Source organism: Acartia tonsa, chromosome 7 (assembly GCF_053477335.1).
Source record: "Acartia tonsa isolate MP-2025a chromosome 7, ASM5347733v1, whole genome shotgun sequence".
NCBI classification, from domain to species: domain Eukaryota; kingdom Metazoa; phylum Arthropoda; class Copepoda; order Calanoida; family Acartiidae; genus Acartia; species Acartia tonsa.
Window position 1 is genome coordinate 12,094,022 of NC_137266.1, and position 14,509 is coordinate 12,108,530.

General features: G+C 33.1%; 1 protein-coding gene across 2 annotated transcripts; it reads left to right on the forward strand.

Annotated features, from left to right (window-relative positions):
• Positions 1 to 77: 77 nt before the first annotated feature.
• Positions 78 to 12,806, forward strand: LOC145324844 (uncharacterized). Of its 2 annotated transcripts, XM_080167534.1 has the most exons (15): positions 78 to 228; positions 1,072 to 1,162; positions 1,518 to 1,670; positions 2,606 to 3,227; positions 3,721 to 3,805; positions 4,150 to 4,246; positions 4,544 to 4,614; positions 4,918 to 4,992; positions 5,997 to 6,068; positions 6,640 to 6,786; positions 7,320 to 7,386; positions 8,868 to 9,010; positions 10,857 to 10,898; positions 11,720 to 11,781; positions 12,240 to 12,806. In XM_080167534.1, exons 1-15 carry the CDS (start codon positions 118 to 120, stop codon positions 12,316 to 12,318), a joined length of 1,917 nt encoding a protein of 638 aa, XP_080023660.1. In that variant the 5' UTR covers positions 78 to 117; the 3' UTR covers positions 12,319 to 12,806. The 2 variants fall into 2 exon arrangements, 1 of the variants encoding a protein (XP_080023660.1); XR_013881338.1 differs by lacking the exons at positions 7,320 to 7,386; positions 11,720 to 11,781; positions 12,240 to 12,806 and having other exon boundaries at positions 10,857 to 10,886.
• Positions 12,807 to 14,509: the final 1,703 nt, after the last annotated feature.

Genomic DNA, 14,509 nt, shown 5'->3' on the forward strand with positions numbered 1-14,509 from the left:
TAAACAAATTAAAATTCATGCCAATGAATACGAATTATTAAACACTGGGGGACTAGTGTAATAAATAGCCCAATGTCACAGCCCTTCCTGGTATTCTGAATTCTTACAAATGTAAAAATGGAATATTGTCATAATAGTGTAAGCACAAACATGCAGGCCAAACGCCCACGTATGGAAGAACAAGGAGACCATGAAATGGATATGTTTGAAAGAAAATCTCAAATGCAGGTATTGTAACAAAATTATACCTATTTGATTGAATTATTTATTTAAAATATTATTTCAACTCAAAAGACGACATTTTACTTTTCATAATTTTACGCGGCAATCACGTACCTACCATACCACGTTTTACAATCAGCTGATCTGTCCAATAAACGTTTTATATTAACAAGAATGATATCATCAATAAGTAGCGTGTAAAACAGATTATCTCTATCTCACTGTGCAGTATTGACGGACAAAGTGAATTAAGGAAAAGATACTAAATATCACAATATACAGAAATTATTTCAGCTGTCAGTTTTTGATACAATCTGTAATAATCATTTACCTTGAGAAAATTTAATGTCGTTAATTTTGTGAATACATTACACATATCCAGTAGACCGAGAATGTATGCAAGTTTTAAATTGTACAAAGGCAAATAACCAATAATAGTTATTTCTCGCATCGTATTATAAACTGCTTTCCGCGGATATAGAATGTACAATTATGAGATTAAAACTAGTTTTTTTAGCCCCGAGGTGACGAAGTCACCGGCTAAAAAAACTAGTTTTAATCTTATGATTGTACATTTCTATATTCGTAAAAAGCTGGATATAATACGATGCTAGACATAGTTTTTTTGTATGGATGAGAACCGGTTCCTATCCACAGGATTCGAATGAATACGAGAAAATAAATTACCTAATTGAATTAAAATTTGGATTAAAAATCTTTAAGTTTGTACACTTTAGTAAATAAACAACATAATAATAAATATAATACTCTATAAAAAAAAACCTACATAATGTACAAAAATGCACTGTACAAATGTGACCCAGAATTAGCCTATCATCAATATTGTAGGAACGACCATCTCTTCCCGAATGGAGGCCAAAAGCTGTGACAGACTACTCTCAAAAACAAAATAACTCAACTTTGGGTGAACATTTGGGAGGTAAGTTTAAAGATTCCCTGAAGGTACATCCCACACTGACCAACAATTTCCGAGATATCTAACTTCAAACAAAAAAACTTATCTTATATTATAGGCAGGGTTTCGGATCCGGATCCGCACTGACCAAATTTGGAGGATCCGGATCCGCAAAAAATCAATGCGGATCCGAAACACTGATTATAGGGTTAAAAGAATGTAATTATGCAATGCATATTATAATTATAGAGGGCTTGTACTGTCTGTATACCTTACGTTAGTCTTATTAGTGGATCTTAATAATTTCATATTAATATGAATGCTAATTTTCTGAACAAAAGATTGTGTCATACAATTTTTAACTTCTTTTCTTTTGTAGGTAGTAGACGAAGCGAAGGTAGGGGATCAGATGGCGGATTTTCTGGACGAGGTGGTGCTAATAACTCCCGCTGGGGTAATGAGCCACGCGGGGCTAATAATCCTACCTGGCACCCAGAGAATAAATTCGACTACAGCAGAAATAATTCAACTGGTAAATAATGTAAAAAAAACTACTCTAAAATTACATGCCCTGTGCATGCAGTGTGCATTTGGTGAAAATTTTACAAAATAGCTATTTGCTAGATTGCAGTTGTTCTATGAATCGAACTGAGATGTTTTTATATTACTCTGGGAGGAAGGGTCTATTGGATTGTAAAACATAATGGTACTCATAGATTTTATAAAAAACGTTGTCTCATTCAGAGGCCCTAAAACTTTGGGGAATTTAGGTAAGGGGGGGTTTTTTTTAATGCAACCATCTCGTAATCAATGTATAAATGGCTTTTAGAATTCGAATTTTGATCTGAAATTTTGCATGAGTAATCCTGGGTAGGTCTATTTTTCCTAAAAGTAGCGGCTTGCGGCTCATCCGTTTAGCCATTTGTTGGGTATTTTCAAGCGAAATCCATCACGAAACCTCTCTCCACATAATGCTCTTTTCCGATCCAAAACGTTTTCAAACGGTTCTAGCCGGTAGTTGCTGGTACTAGAAATCTAAAAAATGTTGTTGTTTTTTGTATCATTTCACATGATTTAAAGCAAAAATATGTTTCAAAAAGTTGATTTCTACGTTATTTATGACAGATTTGCCTAAAAATAGCCAAAAAAACGGCTAAACGGCTGAGTCGTTAGCCGTTACTTTTTCAACTTTTTTTTCGATTTAGAGAAAATAGACCTACCAAGGATTACTCATGCAAAATTTCAGATCAAAATTCGAATTTTAAGTGCCATTTATACATTGATTACGAGATAGTTGCATTATAAACCCCCCTTATCTTGTTAAATTGTTATAAACTAGTAGTGTCCACTGTCCATGCTGTTCTACAGTAGGGGTAATTTTGTTTACCATGACTTTATTAAAGTCGACTGTTTTTTAACTTTTTTTATTCAACCAATAATATTGCGCTAATGATTTTTGTTTTCTAGGAAACCAATGGGAAGACGAAGGCGATAATTACAATGGCAGATGGGGTGCCGACAGTAACAACCAGTGGGGTGGTGGGCAGGGGGGCAACAACCAATGGGGTGGTGGGTGGGGCAACAATACATGGAAAAATGAAGACATTGCGCCCCCACCCAAACTCCAACGTGAAGATATGGAAATGGCTGAATTTAAGCCCAAGTCATTTGATTATGGCCACAAATTGGATGATATGAAAAGGGCAAATAGCAGCAGTAGGTCATCAGATATAGATTCTTCTTACACCTCTCGAGGGGGCGGTAACAGAGAAAATCTGGGAACACGAAATAAAGATTCCAGCAGATTTTCGGATAATTATGAAGAACAATTATCTGGTTTTGAACACTACATTGAAGAATATGATTATCAGCCCGGTTTTGGCGGGCGAAATCAGCAGACCTCATTTGGAGGCGGTTCTCGATTTGGTGGGGGTGGTCGGTTCTCCCCGGCCGCACCTCCACCGCCTCCGGCAGGCAAACGGATAGCCCTAAATGACCTAATCCTGCCGCCTGGAAGATACACGCGGCCGCCGAGGATTGTGGTTATCCTCCGGGGACTGCCCGGATCCGGCAAGACTTATATTGCAAAGTAAGTCTATTATTTTATTTTAGATATTGTATTTTATAGTTTGTTAAAGTTGTGATTTTTTGCAAAGAAATTTGAAAAGCAAAAAAGTGCTTCTACCTGCTTACATATTTCTGTTATTAGAGTCAAAGAATTGAGGGGGCATGAAATATATGTAACTCCCCTTAGGGCCTGGACCCTGACCGATTTTTATTGGGTCTGTGAAATCTGAAATATATTATTATCATTAATAAACACATCTAAGTCCTTACAAAAGAACAAAAATCAACTTACAAGCATACGTAAAGGGCCTTAGTCTATTGGGGCATGTAGTTGTCTGGATGATACATCTATACTCATATATCTATTTTCCTCTTCCTGTATCCTTTTCTTAACTTTATTATCTAAAGGACTAGTTTTTTCTCCTTCGCCCCTAGTTTCTGGGCATTGAAAATAGCCCAAAATAACCCAAAACATTTATTTAAGCTTCCCTAAAAAGTAAAAACATTTATAAAAGGATGATAAAAGAAAAAGAAACCGCGGAAGGAGCTGACCCACCCAGAGTTATGGCACTAGATGATTATTTTGAATCTGATGGACAGGTAAGATTATTTCCAGTATTGCTATGAAAAAAGTAATAACATTGATTCTAGTTTTTTTTAGCCTAGGCCTTCAGGGGTTAACAAAACAGGGATTAAAATAACGGATTTCGGATGCAGATTCTGGATTCAAAAATTTTCAAAAAATTGGACGGATTTGGATTTCCAACCCAAGTTTGAATATTAACTGATCAAGCTAAATTTGCTTGATTCACTTCATGAAGAGATGCGATTGATAATGAAGATTATTTTCTTTGGAGTATATTTCATTATGAAGCAGCAGTTGTTACTAATTTTTAAATGTTATGGTTGGGATAGAATAAAAATATTAACTGATCTTGTTCTAGTATGAATACGATGAAGATTTGGAAGATTCCTACCGTGACTGTTTGTTCAAAAGTTTCAAGAAAAATATTGATGGAGGTCTTTTCTCATTTTTGATTGGTAAGCTTATGGCATTTTATCCTTACTTGGTGGTGCTCTAAGATTTTCAGCGCCTGGAGGGTTCATCATTCGTCAATGCTTTAGTCCATTTGACTTGTTTTATTTTATTTTTGTCTCTTTCTCGTTAGTCCGTAATGTGATTTTATCGGTTGCTATTCAAGATATGTAGCTGATTTTTTTCTTGCAAGACTTACTTGATCAAGTATATAAATAACTTTTTCTGTCAGAAAAAAAAGAAATATAAATACAATGTGAAAGGTTTCGTAATTTATAAAAATTTCCTAATTGTAATTTTAGTTGATGCAGTGAACAATAGACTTGATCATTTTAAACAAATGTGGAGCCATGCCAAGACAAATGGATTTGAGGTATCTAATCTATTTTTACTGTTTAAACTGATATATAATTGATTCCCAAAGTTTTAAAAACACGTTCTTACAATCGTTATCCTAATAAAGAACCATTTTAAAAAGCTTTGTGTGTATGGTTCAATAAAGCATTGCATTAACTTTTCAATCAATAACATAAATCTTCAAAAGGAAAGTAATGAATTTGTTTATCATCATTGGGGATGTACATTGTACATCAATTTAACATTCATTGTCATATCACTAAAGATCCCTGTATTATAGAAGATTTTGTTTATATTTAATTGCATAATTATAATTCAGGTTTATATATGCGAAGTTGATTGTGATATAGATACTTGTGTCAAGAGAAATGTTCATGATAAAACTAGAAAAGAGGTGGGTCATTTTTTAATTTTCATAGACCCCAGGTGTAGGTATTTATCACATCGTATTATAGACAGCTTTCCGCAGATATTAGATTGGAAAATAAGAATAATTCCAGTTTTTTAGTTCCTAAGGGTCAAATGCCAGGTCTAACAAAACTGGTATTATAAGAATAATTCCAGTTTTTTAGTTCCTAAGGGTCAAATGCCAGGACTAACAAAACTGGTATTAATTTGATGATTTTTGTTTCACAATTCATCGAAAATTGTCAGTAATACGATGTTATACATGATTTTTCAGTATTCGAAGCCATCCTAGAAAATTTCTTATTTTAACATATATTAGCTTGTAGCTTTTTTGCTAATTAAAAATTATGATATTAAAACTGTCAATTATCTCATAAAAATAGCAGTCAACTGATACAGTTAAATGAAGACGATAAAAACTGTATAAAAAACTGAGTAAATGTGAAGATTCTTTTATAAAGGGGGGGGGGGGGGGGGGCGAAAGTGACACTTTTTGAAACCAAAACTAAAAGTCAAAGGAACTCAACTAAAAAAAAGAGTTACAGGTCTGACATTTTGCATGGCAGTTGCTTTATAGGGGTACAATATGGAACTGTGAAGAAACGGCGGCGCAACCGCCAAAAACCGCCGAGAAAAGGCAACAAAAATTACGGCGGTTTTCGGCGGTTGCGCCGCCGTTTCTTCACAGTTCCATATTGTACCCCTATAAAGCAACTGCCATGCAAAATCTCAGACCTGTAACCCTTTTTTTAGTTGAGTTCCTTTGTTGACTGTTAGTTTTGGTTTCAAAAAGTGTCACTTTCGCCCCCCCATTTATTAAACCGTATGAAAATCTTTTCTATATGCAAGCTTGCTATGATGCATATTTATTTCAACTAAACACCACTATTATTAAAATTAAATGTGGTGTGGACTGACGTACGAACATAAAACCTAAATTAAAGAGTAGCTTTGTTTAATTGAATTGTACAAAAGCAAGTTTAATTTAAGGTGGAGAAATTAAAGAAAGACTGGCATACTGTTCCCGACCACATGAATTTACTACTTATCAATGATAAACAGGTTTTTAGAAATTTATATTAGTACACTTTTTTGAGAAGATTCCTATATAGTTATGATGGTTAATCAAATATATAAAAAGTAGTAAGGTTTTTTTTATCTTAAGCTTAAGATATCATTAACTACTCAACCGATTGGCTTCTCTAGGTATATTAAGTTAGCTTCACATAGGTCCTGTGCTGTTTTTAGGCAAGTTTTTAGGCTGGTTTTAGGCTCCTTTTCTGCCCCTTTTTACCCCTTTGAAGACGGAGTTTTTAGAGGCGCAGTTTTCAGTAAATCAAAATAGTTCTTCATTTTTACATATAAATGAAATACATAATAGACAGAAAGAAATTAAATTTGTGTGCTTTAGATGATGACTAGGTAATAGATTAAGATTTCTCAATTAATTTTTTAAATTAGGTTTATTTTTTTTATTTGAAGCTTTCAGAATTTTTTAATAAGAAATAAAAAACTAGATGGTTGAACGGTCAGTAAATTGTTAACTTGTATAATAGCTACGCTACTTATAGTTACACTTTCGGAAATTAAAAAAAAATCATCATTCAACTTAACAATTCAAGTACTGCTATAGGATTCAACACCAACTGCTGCCGCGGCCAAGAAAAATCCACCGCCAACACAGAATGCCAGCCGCGACAGTCCAGAAGTAATCTCCCTGACGGGCAGCGACGACGGAGAATCCTCTAAAGCGGCCTCTGGCGGCCAGAATGAGGACGAGGTAATAGTGGGAGACACTACCCCCCCCCCTTTTTATTTTTCAGGGTTCTTCAAACTTCAAATATGCAGAAGGTCTTACAACAATTTTCATACTTATGCTACCTAAAGGTTTACAGTAAGTATGATATATATAAAAAAAAGGATCTTATTGTAGTTATTTTGTAGATTTTGCAGACTTTAATATTATTTAGATTTAAATGAAATAATTCTTACTAATTGTAAAAATTATGCCTTTCTTTATATTAACACATTAAAATTGAAATATGGAAATAATAAGAAATTAGGAAAAATACATTTTTATTTTCGTAAATTTTCAATGCTTGATTTATGTTTAAACTTTTTAAATTAATTTCTTACATACAAATGTAACAAAAAACAAAGTGGTGAGTAAAAATAGAACTTGTGCAATTTTAAACTTAAAAATAGCCATAAAAATTACATCTAGCATTTTATCATGGTAAATGAATACCCAATTATTGCAATAGAAAATAATGTTCGCTGATTTTTTTAATCCATCCATTCCATTGACCCCAGGAGCTAGAGGATTCAAACTTTCTAAAAGCCAGTAAATGGGAAATTCTCGATAGAGAAGAGAAAATGGGTAAGTTTTATTCTTATTTTTATATATCCAATGTTTTAATCATTATAATTTCAGATTTTAAATACTCATATAATACGGAATCGAAAACAATGAAAAATCAAATCATGTCTAAAAATGTAATAAATGTTGATGAAAGAAAGGATATTTCAAAGATATAATAATGCGAAAAGACTATAAATATTGATAATAAAATCATTAAAAACGAAATACTCTTTTTCCTATTCTTAAAATGTTAATTCTTATAATAAAGTAACAGGATGTGTGTTTGTCTTTTTGTATGTATGTCTGTGTGTCTGTACCGAAGGATCTCGCTAACCGCTGAACCTATCGGGTTCTCCTTAACAGGGTTTCTTCTCATAGGTTCCGGGAAAGTTTATAACTATTTTGGGGGAGGGTATCACCACCCTCCCAAGAGAAATCACAAAAAAATCGAAAGAAAATAAATATTCGCAAGGACTTGAACGCAACATAGTAATCGCACAATTTTTTTTCAACTTTTCTTTCAAAATTGGTCGTTGGAATTCAACTCTCCTCTTCTCAAGTTCTCCTAGAGGCCTCTAGGGGCGTAGCCGCCAGTATTCTTAAAAGTAAAGACAATTTTATCCAGCCCTAAGTATCTTAATAATTCGTTTGATTTTCATTTTTTAAAACTTGACCACGAAACTGAATTGTAATAAAAATATATTATTCACTGAAAATATTATGTAATTACCTATAAGAAACAAAAATTGTAGAAACCCTTATTAATCTATTGTAATAATAAACATTTAAATCATATGTAATGTTTTTAGGTATAATTTAGGTCTGATTGGGTTAAGCATGAAATAATAGTTTCTTTTAGGATTATAGTAAGAATTAGAGTTTCAATTGTGATTTTTAAACACAAACATTAAAATATATGAATAGTTATTTCTCGCATCGTATTATAAACGGCTTTCCGCGGATATAGGGTTTACATCGGCACCTCGGGGCTAAAAAAACTCCTTTTAATATTATTGTACATTTTTATATTCGTAGAAAGCTGGATATAATACGATGCTAGACATAGTTTTTTCGTATGGATGAGAACCGGTTCCTATCCACCGGATTCGATGAATACGAAAAAATTTATTTATCGCATTGTATTACAGACAGCTTTCTGTGGATATTAAAATTTAAAAAATAGATAAAAACTAGCTTAATGAGCCCAGAGGGGCCAAGTGCCCGGGCTAATAATTTTATGATTTTTATTTCAATATTCTTGGAAATTGTCTGTAATTTGATGCCATACACAATTTTTCAATATGGCTGGGAACTGGTTCGAATCTAGCAAATATTAATAGGTTTCGAAGCTGTACCCCTTCATATAATCTTTATGAAAAAAAATCAAAATCACAATTAAAACTCTATTTCACAACGGAGACCAAGTCCTGTAACTGTTACTGAAAAGAAAAAATCCACCAAAACCTACGACCTTAACTCACATTGCCAATGTATTTTAGCTCGGCTGGACGGAACCACCATGAAACGGAAGGAGGGGATGCACAGTACGGCCTCCAGCAACAAGCTACAGCACAAGTCCATCGAGGATTGGTTGGAGATTGGAGAATCATACTCCAAGAAACAGCAGGACGGAAAGAAAAGAGTAAGATTAATTTTTCTTTGAAAATCCTACCTATTCGCATTTTTCGTTTAGGAAAAAAATCAATCCCTCAAATTTTTCTAAACGCCAAAATTATTCATTACTAACAAAAAAAATGGATTTTAACTTAACAACTAGCGGACCATCTGGGTTTATTATGATAGAAAGAATCAGGGAGGGAGAGGACATTGAACTGTAAAGTACACTGGTACCCAAAGTTTAATGTCAACATTTTCTTATTTGGGTACCTTTATTGAATTTTGATTGTTTCGTTCGAAACTTTTTACCAATAATATTGATAAATAGAAGGTATAATTTTGTTTATCATTATAAGCAACGTTCATTATTTTATCATCTATTTTCTAATTCCATTTAAAGTAAGATTTTATTTAAATGTTTGTTTAACTTAAAAAACTAAAGTACATTTGTATATTATATGCAATTTCGTACTAAAATATAGACATGAGATCAAAGGATGTTCAAACAATGTTTTAAATTACAGCAAAGCTACACAATAATTATAAATGTCCGTGTGTCTGTAACGTTATTATTTTGGGGTTTGTATTAAAGATAGATGGTTAAAATTTCTTGTGATGATTTTCATGACTAATGAAGATCTTTTCAGAGAGAGAGAGTAGACAATGGGCTGTCTATTACACTAGTCCCCAAAGTTTTATAATAACGTTTCTTTCTTGGTTGGCTCAACAACTTTTGGTACTTCAATGAATTTTGATTGATTGATTTATTAAGTTGAGTGTTTAAACGTTTCACCCACTAATTGTAATATAATTGGAGCGGTAATTTTGTGTATCTTCATTGAGGGTGTATATTAATTTAGATCCCTGAATAATTCCCGTGACATATGAGCATATACTCTTAACAATTTTCATCAGTCCTTCAGCTGTTCTTATTCTTTAGCAATTATTTTTGTACTACAAGTCTCGCAAACTATAGACGTTGTCATTCTTGATTATGTGTCTTATCACTTATTTGTTTAAGCAATAATTAAAAAAAAACAAGGTTTTTAAACTCAAGTTCTACAGAACTAATCAATTATTATCTTTATTTTGTTGACATAGGTTAAATATTGACTTAACAAGAAAAACATTTTTAGTAGCACGAATAAATAACGCAATAGTTATTTATCGCATGATCGTATTATAAACAGCTTTCCGCGGATATAGAAATGTACAATTATAAGATTAAAATCATTTGTTTTAGCCCCAAGATGCCGAAGGCGTGGGCTAAAAAATACTGTATATATTACAATGTTATACATAATTTTTCAGTATAACAGAGAACCGGTTCTAATCCACCGGATATTAATTGGTTTCGAAGCGATACTGGAAAATTATTACTTGTAACAGGGTGTTAGTGTGTCTTTCTGTTTGTAGCTTAGTATCTCTCTAACCACTGAACTGCTATAGTTCTGCTTTACAGTGAAGCTTCTTATAGGTCCAAGGAAGGATCATAACTATTTTAGGGGAGGGTAGCTGCAAACATACTGTCTTGGTAAGAATAAGATTAAGGACGTGCGACACCACTCTAAGGAGAAAGGCGTTTTAGAAGTTGTTTTGTGACATTGGATTGGAGAAAACACTAATACCCAAAGTTTTATAAACATGTTCTTTGATTCGTTGGCTTAAAACTTAGGGATTGGATATTAAATCTTGATTGGCTGGTTCAATTTTGCAGAGGTTAAACTTTTCCACTTTTTATAGGAATAATTTTGTTTAACATCTTTGAGGATGTACAATGTACATTAATTTATTGTCCTTTGTCTTATCCCTTTAGATCCTTGAAAATTTTGTTGTTAATTGTGAATTAACTTGTATGTATATGCTATTAGGTCAGATGGGCAGATATTGAGATGCGGAAAGAACAGGCGAAGGTAAAGTATCTGTAATAGTAATAGATTAATTGCGCTAGATAGCCAATCAGACACAAAAATATATCTAAGTTTTTTTTAATGCAACCATCTCGTAATTAATGCGCAAATGGCACTTAGAATCCGAATTCGTTATGAAACTTGGCATGAGTAATCCTTGGTAGGTCTATTTTCCCAAAATCGAACAAAAAGTTGGAAAAGTGACGGCTAACGGCTCAGCTGTTAAGCAATTTTTTTGGGCTATTTTCAGGGCAAATCTGTCACAAGCCCTATCTACACATCATAATCTTGGCCGCTCATAGACGTTTTCAACCGGTTCCAGTTGGTAGCCGCTGGTACTAAAAATTTAAAAATGTTTTTTTGGTATCATTTCACATGAGTTAAAGCAAAAATATGTTTCAAAAAGTTAATTTCAACGTAATTAATGATAGATTTGTCCAAAAAATAGCCGAAAAACGGCTAAACGGCTGAGCTGATATTCAAGATTAACTGTAGGTTTTCTTATGCCGCTTAAAACGGTGTGCTGGCATGATTTGTACCTTCAGCTGTTTTGCAACTAGCAGCCTTTAAAATTCATTAGTTTTGGTGATATTCGTTAGCAGAAACATTTTACCGAAAACTTCATTTGACCCGTTGATTCAAATAGTATAGCTAATAGAATATTATAATGCTTCCAAATTTTTTGTGCACTTTTGCTGGGCCATGCTGAAAAAAAACTTGTATCGTATAATAGATAGTTGTCCATGGATAGGAAAATAAAATGTTACAGGATTAATTCCTGTTTTATAATGATAATAAACAATAAAAAATTATTTCTTTAAAAGGTCAAAGAAATGGGATTTGTTATCGGTAAGAAGATGTATACAGACGATAATGAGGCTGAAAGGTTAGTGTATTTAAATCTCTAATTTTTCCAATCATGAGCGTAGCTATTCTTTAACTAAGAGTAAGTTTGTCCGCCCGACTAACCATTATTAAGCTTCCTTGTTTATCAACGGATCATGTTTTTTATTCTATTTTAATTCCATAAATCTTAATCTGTTGTTAATCTGTTTTTGAGCATAAAAACATAGGGGTAAAAATTAGGGGCAAAATCAAAGAGTGGCGTTAATTTATGCCCCTATTTGTCCACTCCAATACACCACTTTACACCCCCCTTGACAAGGGTTTACACCCTCCTAATAAAGTCAATGGGGGTGTCAGGGTAAAAAGTCACACACATCAACTCTTAAACATGAAAGAAATATTAATTCTAATTAATTTATGAGGTTTATGCAATATACATAATAAAACAAGTTTTCTTCATTAAAATAAACTTGTTATAAACTTTTTTATATATTTCAGAGAGGCCGAAAAATACCTAACAGCCACCAAAATCATTCCAAACAGATTCCAATCTGAATTCCATAACCCTCCAATTTAATCCAGAATTTAGAAAATTTTAGGACTCTGTAGCCTCAAAAAAGCCGCATTTAAATCGTTTTGTTTCTTCAAAATGAACAACTGCATAAAACTTTTTAAAAATTACTTTTCACCCTTTCTATAAGCAGCCAAACAGTAGAAGAATTGAGGTTTACTTGCGGCCGCTAGGCCCTCTTAGAAATTCAAGTAATTTTACAAGCATATTAAGAATAGTTATTTATCGCATCGTATTAAAGACAGCTTTCTACGGATATTAAATGATAAGTTATAAGATTAAAACCAGTTTTGTTAGCCCCGAGGGGCATGAGGCCTGTTATAACAAAACTGGTGTTAATTTTATAAGTTAGAAAATTATCTGCAATACGATGCGATGCATCATTTTTCAGTATGGCTGAGAACCGGTTCTATTCCAGTGGATATCAATCGGTTTCGAAGCTTATGACATAGACAGATTCATAAAAAGTTTGTAGGATTATTTTTAGACAAAAATTTTTTGTTGTTTGATATTTTACTTGTAAAATTACTTGAATTTTAAAAATTGTTCTCTGTATTTAATTTACTTACATTCTGTAATGTGTATATTAGGGTTGGGCCGGATACTTTTTTGGCCGGATACCGGATATCCGGCTGATTTCAAATGCCGGATATCCGGTTATCCGGCCAAATTACCGGATATCCGGCCGGATAACCGGCCAAATAACCAGATATTGAGGTAGTAAAAAAAAATTTTCTTCAGAAATCTTATATACATTTACATAAAGTTAAACTTATTCAGAAAAAATGTTCTTCTAGCTTCAACAATAAGAAAATTATCCTAGCCATTTAAGATTTTAAAAAGCAGAGATTTTTGGTGTAAAGTATAAAAAATTATAGAGCCAGATATCCGGCCGGATAGTTTCAATATCCGGTATCCGGCCGGATATTGAAAATGGCCGGACATCCGGCCACACCGGATATCCGGCCCTACCCTAGTGTATATATATTCGTATTTTTGTTATTTCATTTTTGTTTTTAAACCTATTATAATTATTGCATACATTTTCAATAAAAAATAGATCATATTTTTTGGGGTATTTTTAAAAAAAACAAGTATCTAGAGGTAGCGTAGCATTCTTGCTATATTGTTGTTGGATCTTATATTTCTCGACTAAACAAGTTGATTTATTTAAATTCTGGAAGTAATTGTGTCAGTCTGTGTGTCAATGATTTTAGCCTGGCTCGATTTTTAATAAAAGTGCAGATAATTCACTACATTGGATTAATTACTTGGATCTTACACCAGATTATCCTGAACTCTGATAAATTGAAACTTGTAGCACGCAAAAATAACTATCCCCTCCCTTCATACGGGATGATCGTTCTGACCCATAAGCGATGTCCATGTTAGCAAGCTAAATTATGATATAGCCATATCTGGAAGTTTAAGTTAAGGGGGAGGAAGGAAAGGGTTATAAGTTTTTTTTTAATCTTTTTGTCCATTGTCTTGGTAGAGGTTAATGTGATGACAGAAGTCCAGATAAAAGCATCCAACTAAAATATTAAAGATATCTAAAGGGGGGTTGCGCGGATGTGCCACTTTTTAAAGCCAAATGTAAAACGCGCATGATCTTAGCCCATAAGAGAGTTACAGCTCTAAAATTCGGCGCAGCAGTTGCTTTTGTGGAGAATAATATGTAACTGTGAAGAAACGGCGGCGGTACCGCCGCTCACGCCGAAAACCGCTGTTTCCCGCCGTAAATCTATTTTGCCTTTTCTCGCCATAATAGACAATTTTCAATCATCTGAGATAAACTTTTTTTAAAATTTCCCTTATATTTTCACTTGACACTTTTAAGATTTTACACATTTTTAAAAATATTGACATGTTTGAAATATTACAAGTGTCACGTGAAAATATAAGGGAAATTTCTATGAGAAAAAAAGTTTATCTCAGATAATTGAAAACTGTCCGTCCCCCCCCCCCCCCCTTTAAAACAAATAAACAAGGTAATAAATACTAACTAATAAACAAGTTTAAGTAAATATATTTATTTATGGCTAATTAAGAGATAAGAGAGAATGAATATACAAGAATAATCTGACTTTAATCCCAAAAAAGAAACAAAACTTCCAATTAACATAGTAAAATTTATCTGAATGAAATGAAAATACATATGAGTTATTTCTCGCATTGTATTATAGCTTTCCGCGGA